Source organism: Garra rufa, chromosome 9 (assembly GCF_049309525.1).
Source record: "Garra rufa chromosome 9, GarRuf1.0, whole genome shotgun sequence".
NCBI classification, from domain to species: domain Eukaryota; kingdom Metazoa; phylum Chordata; class Actinopteri; order Cypriniformes; family Cyprinidae; genus Garra; species Garra rufa.
In genome coordinates, this window is record NC_133369.1 from 27,651,588 (window position 1) to 27,678,445 (window position 26,858).

The window sequence follows — 26,858 nt, forward strand, 5'->3', positions numbered from 1 at the left end:
CCGAAACCTCCAGCAGCCTAAGACACATCTCTGACACCCTGCATTGACACCAATGCACCTCCACACACTATTTTTTGTAGCTGAATGAGAGGGACAATAAGGTGCACCATTACATAACTATGTTAATGTGCATCCTAACCTCTAGGCGTGTGATTCTCTCCTTCATACGTGTGTTGGTTTCCTCAAGTTCCTTGTGCTCATGTGCCAGATTGTTTGCTTGGGTTTGAGCAGAGCTGAGTTTGTCTCTCTCCGCCTGCAGCTCTTCTTCAGTTGAGAGCAGCTGACTGCGCAGTCGGCCCACCTCTTCTTGCATGTCACTCAACTCCTTGCGCAGGGCCTCTACCAATGAGGGTTCAGCAAGCTGCCAGAGGTTAATAAAAATTGTAGGTAAAACACAAATGGTGGGTACCATAATAATTTTAATCATACTTTACTGTACCTGTTTGGCCTTCTCGTGAACTTTTGTCAGCTCTTCTTTATCTCTGCGTAACTGGCCCTTCAGCCTATCAATCTCATATTTCTGCTCTGCTTCAAGTTCCTGTTTGCTCTTTTTTAATAAGACAATTTCCATTGTCTTCTTGTCAAGATCTGTTTTTAATTTATCCATATTTGCTTGGGATTTTTGCAGGTCAGCACGACAACGTTCAAGTTCCTATGAAAGTGTGATGAGTTTTTGAAGTCTGAGTGTGAAATCTTTTATTTAATTTAACATTCATAAGCAGTAGAATGTGTATATACCTGGTTGACTGTCTGGGTCTGTTTGGGATCTGGTATCTGCTGTTTCATTGTGCTGATTTTCTCCTGGAGATCTTTCAGCTCCTCCTCAAACTCCTCTTTCTCCATACGAGTTTGGAGTAACCTACACATACACACAGTGTTAAGGTTACAAGTTTATATACACCTTGCAGAATCTGCAAAATGTTAATTATTTTGCCAGAGGGATCATACAAAATGCATGACCTGAATAAGATGTTTCACATAAAACACGTTTACATATAGTCTACAAGAGAAAATAGTTGAATTTATAAAAATAATCCCATTCAAAAGTTTGCATACACTTGATTTCTTAATACTGTGTTGTTAGCTGAATGATCCACAGCTGTGGTTTTTGTTTAGTGACAGTTGTTCATGAGTTCCTTGTTTGTACTAAACAGTTTGTACCTTCAGAGTCCAGATTTCTCATTTTGTGTATTTGAACCCTTTGCAACAATGACTGTATGATTTTGAAATCTGAGGACAACTGAGGGACTTAGATGCAACTATTACAGAAGGTTCAAATGCTCACTGATGCTTCAGAAGAAAAAAACAATGCATTAAGAGCCAGGGTGTAAACTTTTGAACATAATAAAGATTATGCGTCGTAGAATCTGTAAGGTTTCCTTCTGAAGCATTAGAGTGCGTCTGTGCCTTCTGTAATAGTTGTATATGAGTCTCAGTGTGAAAAAATGGATCTTAAAATTATACAGTGACTGGTGGAAAGAGTTCAAATACACAAAAATGCTAAAAAAATACAAAGAAATCGTGGGACCAGAAGGATTTTTCTGAAGAACAGCGGGCAGTTTAACAACACAGCATTAAAAATAAAGTTTATGTAAACTTTTTAACAGGGTCATTTCTATAAATTCAGCTATTATTTTCTCTTTAATTAAACTTATTTTATGTATAATATCTTATTCAGGTCAGTACTAAATAAAAAATAACATGAATTTTGTATGATCCCTCATATTTTAGTAAAATAATTAACATTTTGCAGATTTTGCAAAGTGTATGTAAACTTTTAACTTTTACTGTATATAACTCAGACAAACACAAATTCAAAACACAAAATAGCTAACTTTAAGTGTTTAATAACAAATGTACGCATTCTGCAGCTATTGAAATGTCCTAAATTAGAAATTTGTATAATAATACAACCGAGCTCGTAATATTTCCTGATCTAAATTTAGGTGGACAAACTAAAGATTTAGTGTCAAGATCCATAATGTGGAAGTAATTTTGCTTATGTGCACTTTTTTATTGGACAAACAAGCAGCTTGATTTTATTTCCTAAAAATGCTGAGTATTTGTAATGATGAAGTAGCCATGAGGTAATTAGAGTTATGTCATTTAGAAGGTATTATGATATTCCATAATGCTTAGTAATGTTAAAACCAGTTCTTTTGAATTCAGTAAGGATTTTATGCTTTAAAATCGTGATTTAGTACACTACAAAAAAGAAAAAAAAATGATCACAAAGCATTTATTAATTTCTTATTAAATCATCAAATCATTTGTTTAAAATTATGGTTGTGGGATCTTGGACTACAAATCAGGCTTACACAAACTAATAGGTTCAATCACACATCTACAGATAAATCTACAAGTTTCTCTCAGCTAATCTGAAAGCGGCTCTCACTCTGCTTTGGGTTGAACCTGCTGTCCACTGCCCCGACAAAATGCATTCAACGAAAAAAGGAAAGACATATACATATTAACAAAGAAAGACCTAAGCATAATGCACAACTAATTAAGCGGTATACCGAAAATAGTGTAAGTGTGACTCACTCTTGTTTGGTGTTGCGCAGCTCTTCTCTGCTGGACTGAAACTGCTCTCTCCAGTGGTTTCCCTCATCTCTGCTCTCCTCCAATTGCTGCTGAAGTGACCTTACCGAAGAGTTCACGCGGTGACGCTCGGCTTCAATGGTTGCTTGAGACTGAAGCACAGACAGAGTGAATATGTGCAAAGTGGTTTGAGTTTAATCACTTTTCTATAAATTGCATAGAAACAGGTGTTCAACCGGGCTCTGTCTTAAGACCCCTTGAATTTCCTATACAACCGCTAATATGTTGGACATATACCTGTGAAACCTGCTCCATGCTTGCTCGTAGTCGCTCCATGTCTTTGCTGTACTGTTCTCTGAGAACCTCTATCTCCTTGTCATGTGTGGAGACCTCATCTTTCAGTGCCCCTTTTAGAGCAGTCAGCTCCCTCTCTCTCTGCCTCAGAATGTCCTCCTGCTTCTGACACAGCGCTGCAGCTTCGGCCAACTCACCTCTCAGTGCCATCAACTCCTGTACACAAACAAATCAATTCTTGTTAATATTCTCAATACCAGATCAGCAACATCATTTTACTGAGAGTACTTTAAAATTTTCATTTACACATACTGTACTGTACATATTTGGCTGCTTACAAAAAATTGCAAAGGTATTCAGAGCAGTAAGGTGTTGATTTGTCATCACAAATTCTTTTTTTTTTGTTTCATTTGGGGCCATTTTAGTCTCAGTCTAGAGCAGGGATCATCAAATCTGAACCTCGAGATCCATTTTCCTGCAGAGTTTAGCTCTTACCCTAATCAAACACACCTGAGCATGCTAATCAAGGTCTTCAGGATCATTAGAGAATAACATGTATGTGAGTGTGATCAGGGTTGGAGCTAAACTCTGCAGCGCATTGGACCTCCAGGGTAAGATTTGGGGAACCCTGGTCTAGAGTGAGTGTGTGTGTGTGTGTGTGTGTGTGTGTGTGTGTGTGTGTGTGTATGATCACCATGTGCATAGTGTCAGCCTGAGCTTTGTTGTCTGTATCTCTCCTCAGCTCCTCCTGTAGTCCTGCCAGCTGATCCTCTAGATCTCTAACATGAGACACTGCATTCTCTCTGTCCATTCGTAACTGAGTGAGCCTGAGAGAGATAAGCACACAGACAAAACCTAATTTAAGTATACATTATGTTGCAGATTTTATATCATTCTCACCACAGATGTGTGAATGTCTATGTTGGAAAACTACAATAGTGACAAACAGTAGCTATTTGTATTTGTCTTACTCTGAATGTGTCTGGTGCAGCTCTGTGGTCTTCTGTCCCAGCTGTTCCTGCAGCTGTACATTTTCATCCAGACATTGTTCAAGCTCCTCCTTCAAGGAGTCATCAGGTCTGTTCACCTGAAATCCAAGAGGTTACAATTACAGCTATGATCTTAAGTATACATACTCTTTTCTCGTAAGTTTAAGAATATTCACAAATTAAAGAGATAATTTTATTTCACTGTATTTGTGTTTCACATTTTATCATCTGTGTTGCCTCAAGCATCTACTGCCTGCAGTCTTTTGTGATAGTAACTGTGGGGAAGAACTCAAATATGCAGGGCATGCTGGGGGCTTGAACAAGAAATATGTAATTCTTTTTGAACAGGAAAGTTTATGTACATTATATTGAAAGTACTCAATTATAACTTTAGAATTATTACTTTGATTGCTCAAAGATTGCTTGTTATGGTAGTTAATAATAAAAATATAAAATAAAACAAATACAACACACTACAATATACTGTATATAACTGTGTCAAACAGCTTTTCATGTAAACAAGTCATTACCAGATTATGTTCCATTTAGTCCAAAACACTATAATCCAAGTCCACCTCTATGATAGTATTTAGAAGACAAAGTAGTCATTAGTGGTTTGCTATCCCTGCTGAGACATATTGTAATAGGCTTGAGGATTTAATCCTGTCTAAAGATCACTATACTAAGTAATTGCTCACAGAGGGAAACAACACAGTCCTTGCCTTTAAAGCAAACAAGGGAGTAAATATGAGAGTTTAGAATTATTCCTAAAAGCTCAGCATTCAAGACAAATAAAGTAATGAATACATTATTATGCATACACACACTACTGTATAAAAGTTTGCAGTAAGAATATTTTTTAATGTTTTTGAAAGAAGTCTCTTATGCTCACCAAAGCTGCATTTATTTGGTAAAAAATACTGTTAAAACAGTAATATTGTGAAGTACTTTTTCATATTTCAAAATGTACTTTATTCCTGTGATGGCAAAGTTATTTTTAGCAGCCATTACTCCAGTCTTCAGTGTTACATGATCCTTCAGAAATCAATTTTAATATGCTTTTTTGGTGCTCCAAAAAAATCATCTTATCCTTATTACCAATGTTGAGAACCTAACATTGCTGCTTAATATTTCTGTGGAAACCACTTTTTTTTCTCAGGATCTTTTAACAAACAGAAAGTTCAAAAGAACAAATTTATTTTAAATAGCAATCAATATTATAAATGTCTTTACTGTCACTTTGCTGAATTATGTATTAATTGCTTTAAAAAAAAAAAAAATTATATATATATATATATATATATATATATATATATATATATATATATATATATATATATATATATATATATATATATTATAGACACCAAATTTTTGAATGGCCATATGATAATATATTATAAATAAATCACAAACTATTAATCCAGCTTTAAATAGAATTACTTTAATATATTATCATAAAAATGTATTAAAAATCTCTATAATATAGCACAGTATGCAGAATTTTGGGGGCATTTAAAGGATTACTTCACTTCTAGAAAAATTTACCACCATGTCATCCATGATGTTCATGTATTTGTTTCTTCAGTCAAAAAGAAATTAAAGTTTCTCTGTTGGTTTCAATATAGAGAGCGGGAGGTTGCCGCTTGGTCTTCACACATTGAGTAATTACATTGGAAAGTCACACGTGGCTAGTTCTTTGTCTGTGTACTTTGAATCAAAAACGTAGGGTAGTGAGAAAAACTCATTTTCTTATCCAACATCATTGTTTTACCTCTTTATCTAAAGTGCTTTTGACTTTCTTTGCACATTCGTTTTGTAAACACTAGGTCACACATGACCTTTTCAACGTCACTAATATAATGCAGGAATTCGTGGACGCAGAGCTAGTGCAAGACGAGCATTTGTGGTTTAAAAGTACATACAATTTATTTATTTTTTTTAGAAAAGGATTTCGCTAGATACGACCCTTATTCTTTGGATAGGAACGTGTAGAGCCCTTTGAAGCTGCACTAAAACTACAATTTGGACCTTCAACCTGTTGGCCACCATTGAAGTCCACTCTATGGAGAAAAAAACTTGTGTTTTCCTCAAAAACCTTAATTTCTTTTTGACTGAAGAAAGAAAAACATGAACATCTTGGGTGACATGGAGGTGAAAAACTTTTTAATCTGGAAGCAAACTAATCCTTTAACAGTGTAACTTCTTTCGATTTGCTGCACCATTTTTAAAAGTCTCGTAATTAACTTGAGCTCCTGTCCTCAGAATATCGCTATGATGTTAACTTGTTCCTAGCAGCAAAACCCAGATGCATCCATCAGGCATCTAGATCCTCTCTCAATGTCAGATAATTATACAAAAGCTAAATGGTCCACTGTTTGCCTCAAAGAGTAACACTTATGTCTTGCATTGCCAACTTATTGACTACTATATGGATTACTGACAATGTTTAATATAAGCCAGACAGAGTGCATTACAGGACATTTCAGTATCTATTTACATTTTGAATTTCTGATGGCTAATTATTAGCATGTACAATAAATTAGATTGATCTATGCTCTCGAATTTATTTTATTTTTTTGAGTATTGTATAATTAATGAGCTCTTGTGATGGAGGTAAACATTCCTTCCTCCTTTCACTCTAAAATGGGCTCAGCTGTTGTAAGTGAGGTGGGATCCGCTGCCAATTCATTACAGCTTACCTAGAGATGCCAACACCTAAAAAGCCATCAAATCTAATGCTCATTTTAGCAATTCTTGTCTGCGCACTGAATACAGTGCCAACTGAGCCTACCTCCACAGCTAGATGTGGTGATTTTATCACTGGAGTAAATCATCTCTCACCGCTGACACATGTTTATGACAGCTTTTTAAAAATGGCAGATTTATTCGCAGCTGGGTTTAGTCAAAGTCAGATCACTCTGTGGCTATCTTGGTAACACCCCAGGCAGCTATTTTCTAAGCAGATAATACAAGTACATCTTTTATGTACTTGAATGAGGAATGATGGCAATATTCTTAACTGTCTGGCATTATGCCTTAATACCTAAAATGAAATCAGCAATGGTATCATATATTTTGAAGCTTTATCTCAAAGCACACTAAAAAGTGCATTTTAAAGTAAATAAACAAGCAATATATCTATAAAAAAAGCCTACTGGCTCTTATAATTGAAGGCCAGGACTTTCACAAGGACAGTCTTTGGTTTAGTACACCTGAACAGCCTTTCATGATATAAATCATTTAATATTAATGTCTGTACAGAACATTGTGTCTTTTTTGTTTGTTCTGACACCGACCGTGCTTCAGTTCACCTGAAAAGCTGAACTGATTGTGTCATACTGTTGGTGGAAGCACCTGAATCACAGGTTGTGCGTATTTTGTTACATAATCAGGTGTTGACATTTGTTTTATGTATATGTAATATAGCAATGCTTCAAAATGTGACAGACTGTACCTTAAGTCCTTGAATCTTATTACAGATGATTCGAACTCTGTGTTTAATGGCAGCATCTCCCTCTGCACTCCTGAGGAATTAGGAGAAACAAAATGTTATTAACTGTTACCATTTAGTTTTGTATATAGCGATGTTACAATTCAGAACAGTGGTTTACCCTTGACGTAGAACATCGTAAATTATTTGCTGTATCTGATCTTCGGTTGAGAACTCTGATCCTGAACTTTGACCTTGGTCCATCAAAAGATCAGGAGTCACCTGAATGGAGATAAGTCAAACACAACTCACACTGAAATATGTGCAAAGCAACAAAGTAAAGAGTGGGTTCAAATTGATACATCTGAGTTGTAACATAAGTGTACACTCCGTCAGCTGACACCAACCAGCTAAATCAAGCTAAAAGACATCCAATGCCAGAGAGAACAGAGTATCAAGTTGATGAATTGCTTTACTGTAACCTACTCAAATTACACTCTTTTAAAACTCTGACAGCATTTTAAGGCATCAGAGGGGCAGATGCAAATGCAAAGATCCAAAATGGTACAAATGCAAAGGCTGTTCCAACGAGTAGATCCTTTTTTGGCATGAATCATTCATAAAGAAGACCATTATAACACTACTTTACCAAATATTTGTTTATGTCATTACATGCTCAGAAAAATATATTGTTAATTTGCTTGCTAACATCAAAATCTATTGGAATCAACTTGGAGTTGAGCCTCCACTTGTTCATCAGAGGAGCACAATCTAAATCAGACGGTAAAATGATTTTAAGTGTCATTGAGGATGCTGCCATTTAAGACAGCTGCGTACTGTATGTAGATAGCAAAGCAGTTCACTATATTTTGGAACAAAGCCACAGAAGATATGCATGTATGTTCTAACTTTCATCAGATGTTTATCAAATTTACAATCTAAATCGCATATTCATTTACATGTGCAATATGTGTATTCAGAACAAAACTTGCACGTTTGCCCACTGACAAAGAAATGATCAGTCTATAATACTAGGTTTATTTGAACAGTGAGAGACAGAATCAAAACAAAAACAAAAAAATCCAGAAAAACGCATTTCAAAAAAGTTATAAATTGATTTGCGTTTTAATGAGTGAAATAAGTATTTGACTCCTTCGCAAAGCATGATTTAGTACTTGGTGGCAAAACCTATGTCGGCAATCACAGAGGCAATCACGTTTCTTGTAGTTGGCCACCAGGTTTGCACACATCTCAGGGGGATTTGGTCCCACTCCTCTTTGCAGATCCTCTCGAAGTCATTAAGGTTTTGAGGCTAACGTTTGGCAACTTGAACCTTCAGCTCCCTTCACAGATTTTCTATGGGATTAAGGTCTGGAGACTGGACTGTGTTTGTTCTTGAGCCACTTCTTTGTTGCCTTGGGGGTGTGTTTTGGGTCATCGTCATGCTGGAATACCCATCCATGACCCATGTTCAATGCCCTGGCTGGCTTCAATGCCCTAGCCCTGACGGTACATGGCCCCGTCCATCGTCCCTTTGATGCTGTGTAGTTATACTGTCCCCTTAGCAGAAAAACACTTAATTCGTTACATTTATATAGCACTTTTCTAGACACTCAAAGTGCTTTACAGTGTCAGGGGTATCTCCTCATCCACCACCAGTGTGCAGCATCCACCTGGATGATGCAACAGCAACCATAGTGCGCCAGAACGCCCACCACACACCAGCTTACTGGTGGAGAGGAGACAGAGTGATGAAGCCAATTGGAATATTGGGATGATTCGGAGGCCAATGGGCAAATTTGGCCAGGATGCTGAGGTCACACCTCTACTCTTTTCGAAAGACATCCTGGGATTTTTAATGACGTTTTACCGTCTCATCCGAAGGACGGTGCTTTTTGGCAGTATAGTGTCCCCGTCACTATACTGGGGTGCTAGGACCCACACAGACCATAGGGTGAGCACCCCCTGCTGGCCTCACTAGCACCTCTTCCAGCAGCAACCTAGTTTTCCCAGGAGGTCTCCCATCCAGGTTCTGACCAGGCTCAACCCTGCTTAGCTTCAGTGGGCGACCAGTCTTGGGCTACAGGGTGATATGGCTGCCGGCTTCCAAAGCATTATCTTTCCATCTCCATGTTTGATGGTGGGGATGGTGTTCTTGGGGTCATAGGCAGCATTCCTTCTCCTCCAAACATGGCGAGTTGAGTTGATGCCAAAGAGCTCAATTTTGGTCTGACCACAACACTTTCACCCAGTTCTCCTCTGAATCATTTAGATGTTCAATGGCAAACTTCAGACGGGAACTTTACATGTGCTTTCTTGAGCAGGGGGACCTTGTGGGTGCTACAGGATTTTAGTCCTTCACAGCGTAGTGTGTTATCAATTGTTTTCTTGGTGACTATGGTTCCAGCCACCTTGAGATCATTGACAAGATCCTCTTGTGTAGTTCTGGGCTGATTCCTCACCGTTCTCAGAATCACTGAAACTCCATGAGGTGAGATCTTGCATGGAGCCACAGACCAAGGAAAATTGACAGTTATTTTGAGTTTCTTCCATTTGCGAATAATTGCACCAACTGTTCATCTCACCAAGCTCCTTGGCGATGGTCTTGTAGCCCATTCCAGCCTTGTGTAGGTCTACAATCTTGTCTCTGACATCCTTGGACAGCTCTTTGGTCTTGGTCATGGTAGAGAGTATGGAATCTGATTGACTGATTGCTTCTGTGGACAGATGTCTTTTATACAGGTAACAAGCTGAGAATAAGAGCACTCCCTTTAAGAGAGTGCTTCTAATTTCAGCTCAACACCTGTATAAAAGACACCTGGGAACCAGAAATCTTATAGAAAATCAAATACTTATTTCACTTATTAAAATGCAAATCAATTTATAACTTTGAGATCCATTTTCTGGATATTTTTGTTGTTATTCTGCGTCTCACTGTTCAAATAAACCTACCATTAAAATTATTATTCATTTCTTTGTCAGTGGGCAAATGTACAACATCAGCAGGGGATAACACATCTCAAAGGAAAGCCGACATGTGTCAGAAAAAGCTTTTTTAGCAAATATGTAGTACATTTTCAGTTTTGACCTGTTTGAAAGATGCTATTGACTGTTTGAAACATCCTATTGAGAAAACAGTTGGATTCAATCATTTACCAGCTTAATTACTGTATTTTTCTATTAATATGATTGTTTCATGTATACACAACTCCCCCCAATCTGAATGAAATTTCATTCAGATCAAGCTCAGATCAGTTGTGGTGTTTGCATGAAGCCACCAATCTTACTTCTAATGATTATTTGGTTGCATGTAAACATAGCTACTGAACACATGAAGAATAAGGTTAAACTAGTGAGAGAGAATGCAGTATTAGCTGGAAACAGAAAGTTGTGATAGACAATATTTCTATGAAAACAAACTTGCATGCAAGAGACCTCAAGAATACATGTTATGGAGGTCAAAATGGAGAGACATGATCAGGTTCACTACTTGTTATTAAATTCAAAATTAATGTTAAAGGATTGGTTCACTTTCAAAATAAAAAAAATATGGATAATTTACTTGTAATGTCTTTCTTTCTCCAATCGAAAATAAATTAAGGTTTTTGAAGAAAACATTCCAGAATTTTTCTCCATGTAGTGGATTTCAATGGGGATCAACAGGTTGATCGGTCATGTTCTAAAAAAAATAAATGTATAAATTTATATACTTTTTAACTACAAATGCTTGTCTTGAACTAGCTCAACTTTACGCATTACATAATCAGGTTGGAAAGGTTGCGTGTGATGTAGGCGGAAATACAGACCCAGTGTTTACAAAACAAACATGCAAAGAAAGTTAATTGCCCTTTACAAAAAAAAAAGGGAAAACAACAATGATGGATGATTTTGAGGCTGGAGGAGAAAATGAGATGGAGTTTATCGTCCTACCATAACTCTTTAAACCAGAGTACACAAACAAACAAACAACCATGCATGACCTTTCCATTATTATGAAAGTCGTAGACGCGCATTGCAGAGCTAATGCAAGACAAGCTTTTGTGGTTAAAAATCTATAGAATTTTTATTTTTTCTTAGAAAATGAATGATTGTTTCACTGAATAAGATCTTTATTCCTCGGTGGGATTATGTAGAGCTCTTTGAAGCTGCACTGAAACTGCAATTCGGACCTTCAACCTGCTGATCCCCATTGAAGTCCACTTTATGGACCCTCATTTCTTTTCGACTGAAGATAGAAAGACATGAACAACTTGGAAGACATAGTAAATTATCAGGAATTTTATTTTGGAAGTGAACTAATCCTTTAAACACAAAGAGCAGATCATACTTTTAATAATGGAAGCCTCAGTTTATTTCACCCATCACTCACATGTCCATCAACTGAAGCAGATGAAGAAACAGCTGTGACCTTAGCGACAGAACCTGAGCCGCGACCCAGGCTGCTGTAGGCAGAAGCAGGTGAGGAAGACTGTGGTGAAGAGTATGTGTTTGGAATGAAAGAAGCAGCAGGTAATGATGTGGTTGAGGTGGGTCTGTTGTCTGCAGATGGGATAGGATAACGTCCTCTGGTGTTGGTCCCAGTGTTACCCGCCTGTGCAGCAGAGCTCCCATCATACCTGTCGGCCAGTCTGTGGGTGGGTGTCTGATGAATGGAGTTGGGAGCTGAATGGTTGTGAGTGTGCTGGTTGTATGGAGATATTTCGACTGATTCGGATGAGGTGTACTGACTGCCTCCACCTCTCCCTCTTCCCAAAGTGCCATTCAGTCCTGTCTGGTAGGATCCACCCCACTGATTTCTCTCAATTTTTTCTCTAGTCTGATTCCTCTCTGCTCCCATACCAATACCTCCATCCAGGTTGCCGTAGCTGCCAGAACGTCCATCTCCAAGCGGACGTCGGAGATGATCTGAGAAGTCTTCGCTGCCGTTTTCTCTATCCAACAGAGAGCCGTGAGACTGAGCTCGACGCAGAGGGGTGTCTCCAGATGAGAAATATGGCCCCTGGATTACCCCATCGTCTTTCCTCCTAACAAATAAACAAACATAATTAGAGAAATATGAAGACTGAAGACATAAATTAAACATTCTTAAAAAATAAAACAAAAAACAAAAAAAACTAAACACATTCATATAGATTCATGACACTGATAGCTCCAATTCTGGATGCTAATTGGTCAATGAGGGCCCTATGATTTCCAGGATGCGGAAAACATGTACGAAATCAGAATCCAGTCATAAAGTCAGTCGGTAAAAAAAAAAAAAAAAAAATTCAAATGTGATATGCACTAGAGTCTGCGAATATTAAGCCAAAAAAATACTATTTAATACCATTTAAATATTCTTTACAACAAAAAAAAAATATTGTTATATCACATACAAACAGAAACTTAGGTCTTCAAAAGCTCTTTAAAAGTTTGGTTTAACTTTTCCTTTTAAAGTTCCGAAGAAACTGTAACAGAAATATATTACTTAATGTAATGATAGTACTCCTACTACTAATAAAATGTTTATTAAAACAGTTTACATTGTTTTTTAAGGAATATTTATTAAAAACATTTTTACCAAACTTAATTTACCAAAAAAACGTAAATACACACAGTACTTCTGAAAAAAAAAAAACATTAATAATACATTTTCAGAGAATTTATTAATTAGTGATGCCTATGATTGTTAAAATTTAATGAAACCATTAATATGGAATCCAGAAATGTAATGGAAAACACAGAATTTGGTAAAAATAAAACTGAATTTGAGAAAACAGGAAAATGTATATCATAAGGCCTTAAAAATGTAATTTTTGTTAAACTTTTAATAAATTGCTGTCAAATTGTGGTTCATGATTTCAATTAATTAGACATACTTTTTGATTAATATTTTTTGTTAATAAATAATACTAATAAAACAAATTTTATTGGGCTTTAGTCAATACTTAAGTTACTTATTATTCTTAATATTATTTTTTATTTAAATAATTTAACCTTTTCTTTTTTGAACCTTCTAAATTACTGTGCTTCAATGCTAAAAACAGATTTGCCTATATATAAATGTATTTATGAGTCACCTGTTTGACACTGTTCTAAAACTTATGTATGTACCAGTTTTGGTTCCCAAAATTCTTCAAAATTTCTTCTTTTGTGTTGAGTAGTAGAAAGAAATGCACACAGGTTTGGAACGACATAAGTGTGAGTAAATGATCACAGAAATTTCATGAATTTACTTAAAGGATTACTCCACCCCAAAATTAAAATGTCATTAATCACTTACTTGCATTTTAGTAAATATATTCATATATTGGTTTTTAGATTATTATTTATTATAATTTAGATGAGGTGGTTTTAAGATCATCAAAAACTCAAAACTAAATATTTTGTTTAATAAAAAAAAAAAAACATCCGGAGCATACCTAGGCAGGCTGCCGTAAGCAGGTGGTTGGGTTCTCAGCTGCACTCCATATGAATCTCCTTTTTTTCCCTCTTTCAGTACAACATAGGGCTGCCCACCAATGCCCTGCACCCTCACTGCCACTCCATAGCGAGGCAGCGGCTTTTTAGGCACCACTTTCCGAGGCTGCCCACTCACTCCCCCTCCGATGTCTTGCAGGTCATTTATAAAGCGAATCTGAACGCCATGATCCACAGGGGTCTTCCTACCTGGGATAGGAGCAGACATCCTAGAGGGGAGATACAAAGAAAAAGAGAGACCAACATAAGTGAAAATGTCAAAAATACAGTGACCTCAATCTCAAACAGATCAAAAACTCCTTATGGGTTCCAGAACTATTTTTCCCCCATACACAGTTTCAGAAAATCTTCAATAAAAGTTCCAAGGCTTTAACCAAAGCAACCAGCTCAGAGGTGAATCACAACAGTACAAAGAAATGAAAAAAGTATTTCTTTTTCTATCACAACCCTGCATGTCCTTTCCTTCATACCAGCCCTGACAGAAGCAATATGATGTCCTTCAGATTACACTCCACTGCACAACCTGATCTGAAGTCACTTTCCCATCTAAGGACACTGCTCTCCTCATGCCTAAAAAAGCACTTCAACAGGATACCATGGTAAATTTTCTCTTTTTTATTGTTGGATTGTGTGTCAGAATTTGGAGCAGTGTCCTACTTTACTTAATCGACAATTAGAAAAACTTTTATAGGGGTTCAAACGCATAGTGCTGAAAACCAGATGAAATTGTTAGAATGGCCAAGGATTAGCAATCTGCATATAAAATTGATCGGGCAGACTGAACCGTATGGCGTAGAAACTTGAAACTTTGAAGGATGGCAGTACACCATCTACAATGTCACCAAGGCTCGCCTCAATCGGCCTGATGGGGCGCTACAGCGATTGAAAGTACGAAATCACTCATAACTCATGTCAGTCAGTTCATAAGAGTCTTATGTTGACACAGTCCTTGGCTCACGCTGGACAAAAGGCATGCCTCTTAAAAATTTTGGGGTATTTTGCTTTAAAAAATTAAAAATACTTTTGTGAACTACTCCTGTTTTTTGCTCAATCAGAACCAAACTAGTGCAGGAAGATTCTCTCAAAACATTTACATTTACATTTAATCATTTGGCAGATGCTTTTATCCAAAGCGACTTACAATTGGGGAGAAAAACAAGCGATTGAAGGCGGATCGAATTGGGAAGTGCTCGAAAATACCATATATCAGGCATTGTTAGATGAGTACATGGTAGAAAGAGAAGATCAAGAAAGTAAGGAATTTTTTATTTTTTTTATTTGGTCAAATAGTTTTGTAAGAGATGGGTTTTCAGCAGTCGTTTGAAAACTGTTAAGCAGACAGCATTCCGGATAGGTGTGGGAAGATCGTTCCACCAGGCAGGAACGTTAAACGAGAATGTTCTGGAAAGTGATTTCATGCCTCTCTGTGGTGGTACAATGAGGCGTCTTTCACTAGAGGATTTCAGACTTCTGGAGGGGGTGTAGATGTGTATGTAGCACCCCCTAGTGCTAACCAATACCAGAACAGGGCAACTAACATCTACCTAGGTCCGGTGTGCGTTATGCCTTGAGTGACTCACAAAAGAGTTGTTATTGAGTTAAACAGTTGACAGTTTTAATGCCTCAGGCAACACAACAATGAACACAGTGCTGTAATGCACCAAGAATGAAAATAAAATAAAACAAAAATAGAGCTCTTTCAATAATAAAAAGAAAAGAATATGTCCATATGAGCTGACACTTCAGCTCAATGCTCCTTTAAGTTGAGGAGTATGAAATTGAGTTCAGAGTTCAGTTCCTGGTCCTGTTGTGTGTGTGTATAAAGTCCAATACTACTACCCGGGTAGAGTTAATAGCATAAGTGTGTTCTTATCTGTATCCTGTCTGAACGAAGCTAGTCCGATGTCCTCGGGGGCTGGTCCCACGGTTGGCCACAACGCTTTCATGACCATCCACCGTCACTCTGGGCTGGGCTCGCCATCTTGGATTCGTTTCTCTCGTAGTAGTCAACTAACAAAAAAAAAAAACAACAACAACCGGAGTTTCAAACAGCAACAACCCGACTGAGGCTGCTCCTCTCACGCTCACAGTTGATGCTCTACAGCAATTGTTCACAGCTTACACACGGTTTCAGGAAGAGATCTACCATGACATGAAAACTGCGCGCAGCACTCTCTACCAATCCTGATACAGTCTGTTTATGACGCTCTAGTGTACTACACTCTCTGGTGGAAAAACATAGAACTACACCTCTAAACAACATATATGGTTTTAGTAGCCCTATGTTTCATATGGGTTACATGTAGTAGTGAATGGAGGTAGGCAGGTGAAGAGCCGGTGGCTGCCCTATATGCCAGCATCAGCGTCTCGAATTTGATGCGAGCCGCAATCGGTAGCCAGTGCAGGGATATAAAGAGAGGTGTGACATGGGCCTTTTTGGGCTCATTGAAGACCAGCCGTGCTGCTGCATTCTGAATCATTTGTAGAGGTTTGATTGTACATGCTGGAAGACCGGCCAAAAGAGCCTAGAAATGACCAGGGCCTGAACGAGGAGTTGTGCAGCATGCACTGTTAGGAAGGACCTGATCTTTCTGATGTTGTGCAATGCAAACCTGTAAGATCGAGCAGTTTTAGCAATGTAGTCTTTGAAAGTCAATTGGTCATCAAAGATTACACCAAGATTTCTGGCTGAAGTTGATGGGGTAACTGTTGATGAACCTAACTGGATGGTGAAGTCATGCTGTAGAGTTGGAGTGGCAGGAAAGACAAGGAGCTCAGTCTTTGCCAGATTGAGCTGTAGGTGGTGTTCCTTCATCCATGCAGAGATATCCGCCAGGCAGCCTGAGATCCGTGCCGCTAATGATTGATCATCTGGTTTTAATGAGAGGTAGAGCTGTGTGTCATCAGCATAGCAATGGTAGGAGAAGCCATGTGCCTGTATGATGGGACCCAGAGATGTATATGGAGAAGAGGAGAGGTCCCTGAGGAACTAATCCCTGAGGAACCCCTGTGACCAGTTGATGAGTTTTAGATACCTTCCCCTCCCCAGGCCACCCTGAAAGACCTACCAGAAAGGTAGGATTTGAACCAGCGAAGTGGTGTCCCTGTGATGCCCAGCGATGAGGGGGTGGACAGGAGGATCTGATGATTCACTGTGTCAAAAGCTGCAGATAGGTCCAACAAAATAAGTACTGATGATTTGGAATCAGCTTTTGCAGTCCGCAAGGCTTCAGTGACCGACAGTAGCGCAGTCTCAGTTGAATGGCCACACCTGAACCCAGACTGGTTAGCATCCAGTAGGTTGTTCTGTGAGAGAAATAAAGATAGCTGGTTGAAAACAAGCTCGTTCCAGTGTTTTTGCTATGAATGGAAGGAGGGAGACAGGTCAATGTCAATGAGTGAAGTGTTAAGTGTAGGTTTTTTGAGCAGTGGGGTTACCCGGGCCTGCTTAAATGTAATGGGGAAAGTGCCTGTAAAGCCGAGTTCAGACTGCACGATTTTCAAAGCAATCGCGTCACAGATGTTTTCACACTGCATGACTATCTGGGGTAGCATTCTGTCGCTGCTGTGTTCACACTGCACGATGGATCGGCGACAGGGGGTTTCACACTGCATGACTTTACAATAGGAAGAATCGCCGACAACTTTGTCCCGGTCCGCAAACTACGTCTCACAACCAAACACACGCGACAAGTGACATGGAAACAACGCGAGGTCAGGCGTGCAAGTTCTCACGTGAGACTGGGATTATTATAAAAAAAAATGGTAGCCCGCAAGAAGCTTGTCATACAAATAGCATGTGCACTCATTTGCAGCGAAAAGAAAAGAAGCCGAAGCTATTCTTGTTGATATTGTGGTCTATACCTTCGTAACTCCTCCCCCAACTTCCCGCTGGCCTGGATGTTGCTGTCTCATTGGCTGTAGGTAATCGCCGATGTGATTTTCAGTCAGATCACAAAACATGTCGGCGAGTCAAAATCGGGGCTAAAATCATGCAGTCTGAACTAGGCTTAAGTGTGTTGATGATGTATGTGAGTGCTGGTAGGATTGTGGGAGAGATTGCTTGGAGAAGGTGTGAGGGGATAGGATCTAAGGGACATGTCGTCGGATGGCTGGAGAGGAAAAGTTTGGATACTTCTGCCTCAGAATGGGGACAGAAGGAGAAGAGGGGAGTTTTAGTTGTGGGTGTGGTCAATTTTAGTTCCTGTAAGTGTGGAGCTGAGAACTGACAACTGATAGATGTAGTTTTGTGTGTAAAGAATGTGGCGAAATCATCAGGTGTTATAGAAGTGATTGGTGGAGGTGGAGGGGGACAGAGCAGTGAGTTAAAAGTTTTGAAAATGTTGTGTGCGTCCGGAGCATTGTTGATCTTGTTGTGGAAATATGAAGATTTGGCAGTATGGACTTGAGCAGAGAAAGATGAAAGCAGAGACTGATACCTACTCTGGTCAGTTGGGTCTTTAGATTTGTGCCATTTTCTCTCAGCTGCCCTGAGTTTGGACCGATGCTCACTAAGAACATCGGATAACCAAGGGTTTGAAGGAGCAGCCAGTGCTGGCCTGGAGGAGAGAGGGCATAAATCATCTAGACAAAAAGTAAGAGTGGAACATAAGGTGTCGGTTGCTGCATTAGTATCCAGGGATGAGAAGTGGGTTGGAGAGGGAAGAAAGGAGGATACTAAGGAAGAAAGGTGGGAGGGTGAAAAAGAGCGTAGGTTTCGTCTAAAAGTAACAGGCAGAGTTGTTGGGGGTGCACAAGTAGCAAGATGTAGTTCAAATGTATTGAAGAAGTGGTCAGAGATGTGTAGGGATTTGACCAAGATGTTGTCTGAAATACAATTGCGTGTGTAAATGAGGTCAAGTTGGTTGCCAGATTTGTGAGTGCATGTAGTGACAATGCGTTTGAGATCAAAAGAAGCTAGGAGTGAATGGAAATCTGTAGCATTAGGTCTGTCTAGGTGAATGTTAAAATCACCAAAGATTAGAAGTGGGCTGCCATCTTCTGGAAATGAGGACAGAGTTTGATAGGAGATGTTACAGTGATTGTATGAGATTCGAATGAGTTATAAGTGCATAAAGGAGAATGGGTTGAGTATTTCCAGTTGTTAGAAATGAGCAAGTTTTAGGGAGATCGGACCACAGCTGCAGCTATAACATTCATAAATGTAATAAATAATAATAATAGTCAAATTTCTATGGTAAATGACTTGCTGGTAAATTACCTTTTTTAATATTTAAAAGGGATAGTTCACCCAAAAATGATAATTCTGTCACTAATTACTCACCTTCATGTTGTTTCAAACTCACAAGTCCTTTGTTCTTCAGAACACAAATTTAGATAATTTTGATGACATCCAATGCTTTCTGACCCTGCACAGACATCAACGCAACTACCATGTTCAAGGCTTAGATAGAACACGTACATATAGGACGTCTATAGGACGTTTCCTGTCAGATGTAAAATACATGTCTTTAAGATGGTTTAGAATATATGTCAAACTGACATTTTACAGACATCTTTCAGATGTTCGTACACAGCAGATGCTTTCCAAATCAAGTGATCTTTAACAGTCATCTTGTAGTAAGGACATCTTGAAAATAGTCTATGCAACATCAGTGGTTCAACCGTAATTTTATGAAGCTACGAGAATACTTTGTGTGCAAAGAAAGCAAAAATAATGACTTTATACAACAATTTCTGGCAACTGACATGAAGGAGAATAATTGTTGAATAAATATTATCTATTATTTATTATTTTCATGATTTTAAATTCTTCTGCCCTAAATGATTGCGCTTAAATGCTAGATATTATTTTCTTGTATACAAATGTTTTTTTACTAAACTGAAAGGCATTACATATTAATAAAGGTAAGAAAGACTATTTTTTCCTTTGCTTTAATGTGCAATCCCTCACAAGAAGATCAGGAACATTCATTATTAAAGCTAATGGGATTGATTTCATATTGACTTCAACATCCTTGTAGACAACAATAGTCTGTGTTAAAATGTTTCTAGCCTACGCTCCTTTCTAAAGGAGAATTTCAATGGGAATTTTACAAGCAGAACCCTACTGTTGTGTTCTATTGAGATACAGACAGCCACAGACACGCAGACAGTTGAATGAGGGAGGATTGAATTACACACACTACTCCATGCTGCCTGTTACCTCTGACTCCTGGCACAGACAAGCCAAAGGCCTTCATTATTCATTAACCAGAACGAACGAACACACACACACACACACACACACACACACACACACACACACACACACACACACACACACACACACACACACACACACACACACACACACACACACACACACACACACACACACACACACACACACACACACACACACACACACACACACACACACACACACACACACACTTTTTCATGTTGTAGACATTCCATTGACTTTCTATCCTAAGCAACACCTTTTTAAGATTTTCATTAAGACCAAACAAGTTATTTCTCAAGAAAACCCAGGGATGCTTTGACCGACATTACTCATGATGTTTAGAGTAGAAAAATGAAGGTGTGGCTGGTGTGATGGAACGAAAGAATCTCAATAAGGAACAGATTAAAGCATGAAGGGTGTGACAGAGGAACAAAGGGCATTCCCAGACACCAGTACATCTTTACTGTTTCTCTTTCTGTCTGCCATTCACACTCGTCATACTCTTAAGTAATGAAAAACTCTGTAACACACTAAACAGACTCCAAACTACAAACACTATGGCCACTCTTATACAAGCGATGAAGAATCCAGTGTAATAAAATGCATGATAAATCAGAATCAGGGAAGTTCGCTCCCATGACTGAATCATGGGAAAAGCTCCAAGCAACTCGTTTCACAATAAACCTACAGCTTTTCTTAAAGTGACCAAATGTCCGGTTCAACTAACTGTGTGACGTATAAAGGAGCCTTTATGACTACTACTGCAATTTGAACACAATGAATGGGCCTATTATGTGTTTTGTCACCTGAAAGCTTTTTGAGACGGCTGACGTGTCCATGTCAATGACTGAAAGTACACTGAAGAAAGATGGGAGACTCTTGTGCTGACAGACAGACAGACAGGTGGAGGGTTATGGTGTAGTGAGAGAGAGCAGAAACAGCACTTCAAAGACAAATCATCGGTGTTTATTGTAGCTGCAGCAGTATTTATGTACTTTTACAGTGACAATGATTAAATTCCATTCAACTCTCGCACTCAAGATAGGAGGAGTTTTGGTCCTAGACAGCAGACTTTGAACGCCATAAAAGAACTATAATGCAGGATGGCTTCTTTATTGATAGCAGAAGGGCACTGTCATGTTGAATATGATGAACATTTATCCTGAGGGCCTAGACAAATGCTGTAAACATATTGTGTAGCAGCCAGTTGTAATACGGCAACAAATCTAGTATCTTTTATTTTTCACCGTAATTTATAGATATTGTATTTTGAACCAAACAGTAATGCTGGAACTTTGATCAAAGTTCCTTTGAGACATACCAGGTCACTTATCGGCAATATCCTAGCCAGATATTTTTATTCATGCGCCAATCTACTCAAACAGGCAAAGACCAAAATCTCCTGAACTGTTGGTCAAGATAACAGTCCAATTACATGTTTTAAATCAGGAACAAAATTTGGCAATCAGCTGTGTTTTTTTAAGCTCAAATTCACTCAAGAAAAAAAAAAAAAAAAGGCATTTTTCAAGCCAATTCAGCTAACCATTCTACTGTTAAATTAAAAATGAAGGGGCATGAATACTTTTGCAAGGCACTGTACATATAAACATTCTCACAGTGCAAACACATATTACATAAACACAAACATTTATTTTAGATGCGATTAATCATGATTCATCGATTTGGCAGCTCTAATTTTTCAATTACCAAAAACCATTTTGAATCATTTTAGTCAGCAATAACAACTCTGATTCAACTCGTCAATCGCTTTTGAATATCCGATGACTGTTAATTATTTTTTCTATAATAACTGTGATCTGGTCAAACAAACAGCCAAAATTCAGTCACGGTCTACGGCGATCCATTTCCTCTGTGTCAGTGTGTCAGTGGCCAGACAAACAGAGGCACCATTTAGCCTCTCAGCACTGCATTATCTGATAGGCTGAATGGAGGGAACCTGTGAGTGGGACGGAGGGGGAGTATGAGGACCCTCTTCCCATTATTACAGTGAAGTGGGGCAGAAAACAAGGGCATCTATGCTGAGAACACTGGCTGCTCTATCACACTCACTCTCTCCTGCTCACATACACTGATCCAAATCAAAGATGTCACTGTTTTCTTCATAGGCAATAGCTACAGCATGCAGGCGTTTACTTACATCCCGAACAAACACACTCAATTTCAACCACTCTAGGAGCTTTAAGTATCTGTGCTTTAAGGACAAAACGATGTGAATCAATCAACCCATTGCCTTTTTTCTCTACAAAATCATTGTCATTCTGAATTATAGACATTATATGTGACCCTGGAGCACAAAACCAGTCTGAAGTAGCACAGGTATATTTGTAGCAATCGCCAAAAATAAATTGTATGGGTCTTTTTAAGGATATTAAGTACAGATCATATTTCAGAAAGATATTTTGTAAATGTTCTATCGTATATATAAACTTATTTTTTGATTAGTTATATGCATTGCTAAGGACTTCATTTAGACAACTTTAAAGGAGATTTATTTGCACCCTCAGATTCCAGATTTTCAAATAGTTGTATCTAGGCCAAATATTGTCCTAGCAAACCATACATCAGTGGAAAGCTTATTTATTCAATTACTCAATTAAAACAAAATGCTTCTTAGGACTGGTTGTGTGTTTCAGGGTCATATATCTGCTTTTTCATTTTCTCCTATGTTGATTTTACAATAACTTTTGCTGATCTTAAATGCCTTTAACACTAGATTCAAGCCCACTTAACTCCAGTTAATTCCAATTTTAACCTTGAATGAAGCAATGCTTTTCATTTCTTTCCTCTCCTGGTAAATCCTAGTAAATTTGAAGGTTAACACTCTATTTAACCCAGGATTGTGAAACTCCAGAGTTAGAAAGACTTCTGAAATGCAGTGACTAAAGATATACAATGTAAAACAATGGTGTTGAAGAAGGTCACAGTGAGTCGTTTAGCAACCGAGAACCAAGCATAAACTAAACAAAGCTTGTCTCATTACATATTCATGGATTGTGTACAGTCACAAAAACTTTCAGCTTCAACAGTCCTATTCAACTTCCACACACTAAGGAATCAGCTGAAAAATGTTAAAGAATGGCAGCAAAAACACATTCACTGCTGTAATTAATGTTCAGCGTAACTCCAACTTCTATAAATGAACAAATAGTTGCATTCTTTTGTGCTGTAGCAAACCTAAACAATACTAAATTCATAAATATGTGAATAAGAACAATAACCCCACACTCCTTTATTTCCTTCATCCATTCATAGGCTAATATAAACCATATCTGCACCATTGATTAACTGAAAGCGATGTGGATGTTTGCACTAGCTCTGCAGTTCAGTACTCCAGTAAACTCCAGTAAAGTCCCCCAGAAATAAGAGGGATCGTACAAAATGCATGTTAATGTTCATTTAGTACTACTGACCTGAATAAGATATTTCAGATAAAAGATGGTATGATTTTAAGATCTATTTTTCGCACTGAGGACAACTGAGGGACCCATATGCAACTACAGAAAGTTTAAATGCTCACTGATGCTCCGGAAGGAAAAACCTTGCATTAAGAGAACTGAATTTGAATTTGAATATCAGGCTAAATTTAACTTAATTTGTCTTCTGGGATGTAACTATCTTCTGTAGCTCTGAAGGGCAGTATTCAATGAAAAAATATGATAATTAGGCAAAATAAGAAAAATGTACACATCTTCATTCTGTTCAAAAGTTTACACCCCCTGCTCTTAATGGATTGTGCTTCCTTATGGAGCATCAGTGAGCATTTTAACCTTCTGGATAGTTGCATATGAGTCCAACAGTTGTCCTCAGTGTGAAAAGATTGATATCAAAACCATGCAGTCATTGTTGAAAAGGGTTCAAATACACAAAAATGCTGAAAAACCAAAGAATTGGTGGGGACTCACCAATGAAAATCCAACAAGGGACTCGTGAACAACTATCACTAAACAAACAAAAAAACACAGCTGTGGATCATTCAGGTAACAACACAGTATTAAGAATCAAGGGGACGTAAACTTTTGAACAGGGTAATTTTTATAAATTCAACTATTATTTTCTCTTGTGGACTATATGTAAACATCTTTTATGGGAAATATTTTATTCAGGTCAGTACTAAAAAAAAAACCATGCATTTTGTATGATCCCTCCTATTTTGGTAAAATAATTAACATTTTGCAGATTCTAAACTTCTGACCTCAATTGTACCTTTGTTTTGTTTCTCATTCCATATGACTTATAAAAGGAGATGCTAGGCACGATGTGTCATTCAGTTACTTTTCATATAGATGATAAATTAAATGGTGAATAAGAGTTTCTCTGTCTATCACCTCATTTTGTGTGCCAAATATATCTAATTGTATAAATTTTTTGTACAATTGGTATCACATAATATGATTTTATAAAACTGAAGTGACCTTTATTTGTTAGAATATGTATAACTCAATATTTTAACTAATTAGCAAAAGATGAATAATCCATTAAAGTCTACTGATTAATCAGCGAAATATTTGAGATTTAACTATTTAATTAATCATTCTAAGAACCATTAGATTAACCGATTATGAAAATAATCACTTGTTGTGGCCCTATTTGCAAGTATTTATCACAATCCAAAAATATATAACTCAAATATTGACTTCATCATGCTTGTATGTATACATCCACAGCAAAGATTTAGCACACTCATTGAAATATATCAAAATAAATAATTATTACATACTTACACATTATGACAGACACATACGTCATTTCACCTGCTCAGGGAGATGATGCAACAACAAACAGTCCAATTTGCAAGTCTTAATGAACCACGCTTCTGAAAACACACTCTCACTCCAGACCCTTCAGGGACACCTGTCCACAGCTCAGAGTCTGCAACCTCTTGTTCTCCCATTAAATTGAATTCTCCCATCTTAAATTGAATCGGGACTGCCGAGCTCTCAGATGCGAAACATCTAATAGAATTAGCAGGGAACTGAGGCAGGAGACATCTGTGCAGTCAGTATAGTTTGTATTTTCTGCACTGACTAATACAAATCAAATCAATGCGACTACAATCAGTACATCAGAGCGTGTTTAATTTTGCTCAGACAACATTAATATCAATATAAAACATGGCTCTAGCAAAACTCCTTTAACATGGGAGGTAAAGAGAACAAGCATACTTCACCAACACCTGAAATCAACAGATGGTGTACAGTATTACAAGTATGACAAGCAGTCTAATGTGAAAATCAACCTGAATCTCTGATCTAGTTTCCTTTAATTTGAGAAGGATAAACCAATCATTGATATTCGCTCTGGGGTGATTTACCTGACAGAGGTGAGATATAGAGTTCATCTAGATTACTCTACAAATTAAGGACTCAAGTTGCTGTGAGAAAGCACCTGAGAAAGTGTAGCCTATCGTAAGCTTTCATCCCATTTTAAAGAATCTGGTATCCCTCCATTAGTGCTCAACTCCCTTTTGCATTCTTTGTCTCCTGCCAAACTCCCTCTCAATCTCTTCTTTCCTTTTCTTTCTGCCCCCCTCCCTTCCTGGACTTCAGTCGCTCTTCTTGTTTCAATCATAGCCAAACAAGAATTTCTTCTTCTGTGCTTCTAATGGAGCTCACCGGCACGACTGAAACGGGTTCCACTTTTGCCGAACACAAATCACGCTTCCAGAAACCCACACAATATACAAAGAAATCTTATCTAATACCAGCACGTGATGTATCCATGACTCCAAGTTTTTCAGCTTGGAAGTTATGACTCTCAGCTGTGAATGACAGTAGGATTACCGTCTCATATACGGTGATAGAGCAGTAATAACGTTATGTTTGTCTATGGCTCAGAAAAAAACTAGTCATAGGTCAATAACCAAGATGCCAGTGTGATACGGGAGATGCAAGAACAATGAGCTTCGGTTTTATGGTCTAAATATGTGCAAACAATGATTCAAAGGAAAAGTATGCTTTTAATTAATTCCAAAGATTCCCAACCCGAATGAGTGCACCGCTGAGCGTACTTTAGGGGGTAGTTGGAAAGATTTTCATTAAAACCTAAAAATGACTACTTAATTGGATTTTATATTAATGAATGTGTCATAAGGTATTTCTTGGCAAAATTACTGTTTGCAGCCGAGGAATTGTTAAAACATACAAAAATCAAAAGTTTGTGTATCATTAGAGGGAAGCTACTTTTTACCCACAGAACTGATGTTTTTAGATTTAAAGTACTGAGTTTAATCTAATTAAATGACTTGAGAAGCCTGGCTTACAATACTAGAGAGAAATCTATCATTACATTGAGATTTAATTAAACATATGAGTAAAATATGAATTAAAAATGCAATCACTCTATAATTAAAATGCATGAAACATCTTGGTAAGTTTTTTCCACCCATAAGAAATGACTGTTCTATGGAGATGAAATTGCAATAAAAGTAGCGAAAGATCTTTTCTTCTGTATTGTAACATAAAAGTAATAGATTTAAAACTCATTTATTTTTCTACTACTGTAAGTAGTTCAAGCCTATTAACATTTAACACATTCAAAAAAGTATATCAGTAGTACTTTATTTGGAGTACTACTTGTGCATAATGTACATTTCTTAATATTAAAACTAAAAAAATGCTTTAATGTCACTATTGATGAGGATTGTATGAGCTTTAAATAATATCTGTCTTTAAATAGTAAATATTCAAAGTGTACCTACTGTACCTACAGTATACTTACAATAGCACAATCAAATATACTTACTTATATCTTTAGGTGGACTTCAGCACTACTTTCACAAAATTAAAGTGCATTAAGAACAAAATTAGTTGTTCCAGTTTAGCAGATTTCAAATATAGCAGTTTAGTATACAAAAAGTACAACTGCAGGGTATTTTTATTACGTGCATAATATGTGAATGTATCTGTAGTGTACTTGTGCATTAAATTAATGTATT

General features: G+C 37.6%; 1 protein-coding gene across 1 annotated transcript in view; it reads right to left on the bottom strand.

Moving 5' to 3' along the window:
• cgna (cingulin a) overlaps positions 1–26,858 on the bottom strand; it is a 37,811-nt gene that overhangs the window by 8,174 nt on the left and 2,779 nt on the right. The window contains exons 2-12 of the mRNA XM_073847629.1: positions 13,659–13,925; positions 11,627–12,281; positions 7,439–7,539; positions 7,282–7,351; positions 3,807–3,922; positions 3,530–3,662; positions 2,839–3,051; positions 2,545–2,693; positions 739–859; positions 440–652; positions 140–361 (exon numbers count right to left, since the gene is read on the bottom strand). Of these exons, the coding sequence (XP_073703730.1) occupies positions 140–361; positions 440–652; positions 739–859; positions 2,545–2,693; positions 2,839–3,051; positions 3,530–3,662; positions 3,807–3,922; positions 7,282–7,351; positions 7,439–7,539; positions 11,627–12,281; positions 13,659–13,924 (2,259 nt within the window). The 5' untranslated portion in view covers position 13,925. The remainder of the gene's footprint in view (positions 1–139; positions 362–439; positions 653–738; positions 860–2,544; positions 2,694–2,838; positions 3,052–3,529; positions 3,663–3,806; positions 3,923–7,281; positions 7,352–7,438; positions 7,540–11,626; positions 12,282–13,658; positions 13,926–26,858) is intronic.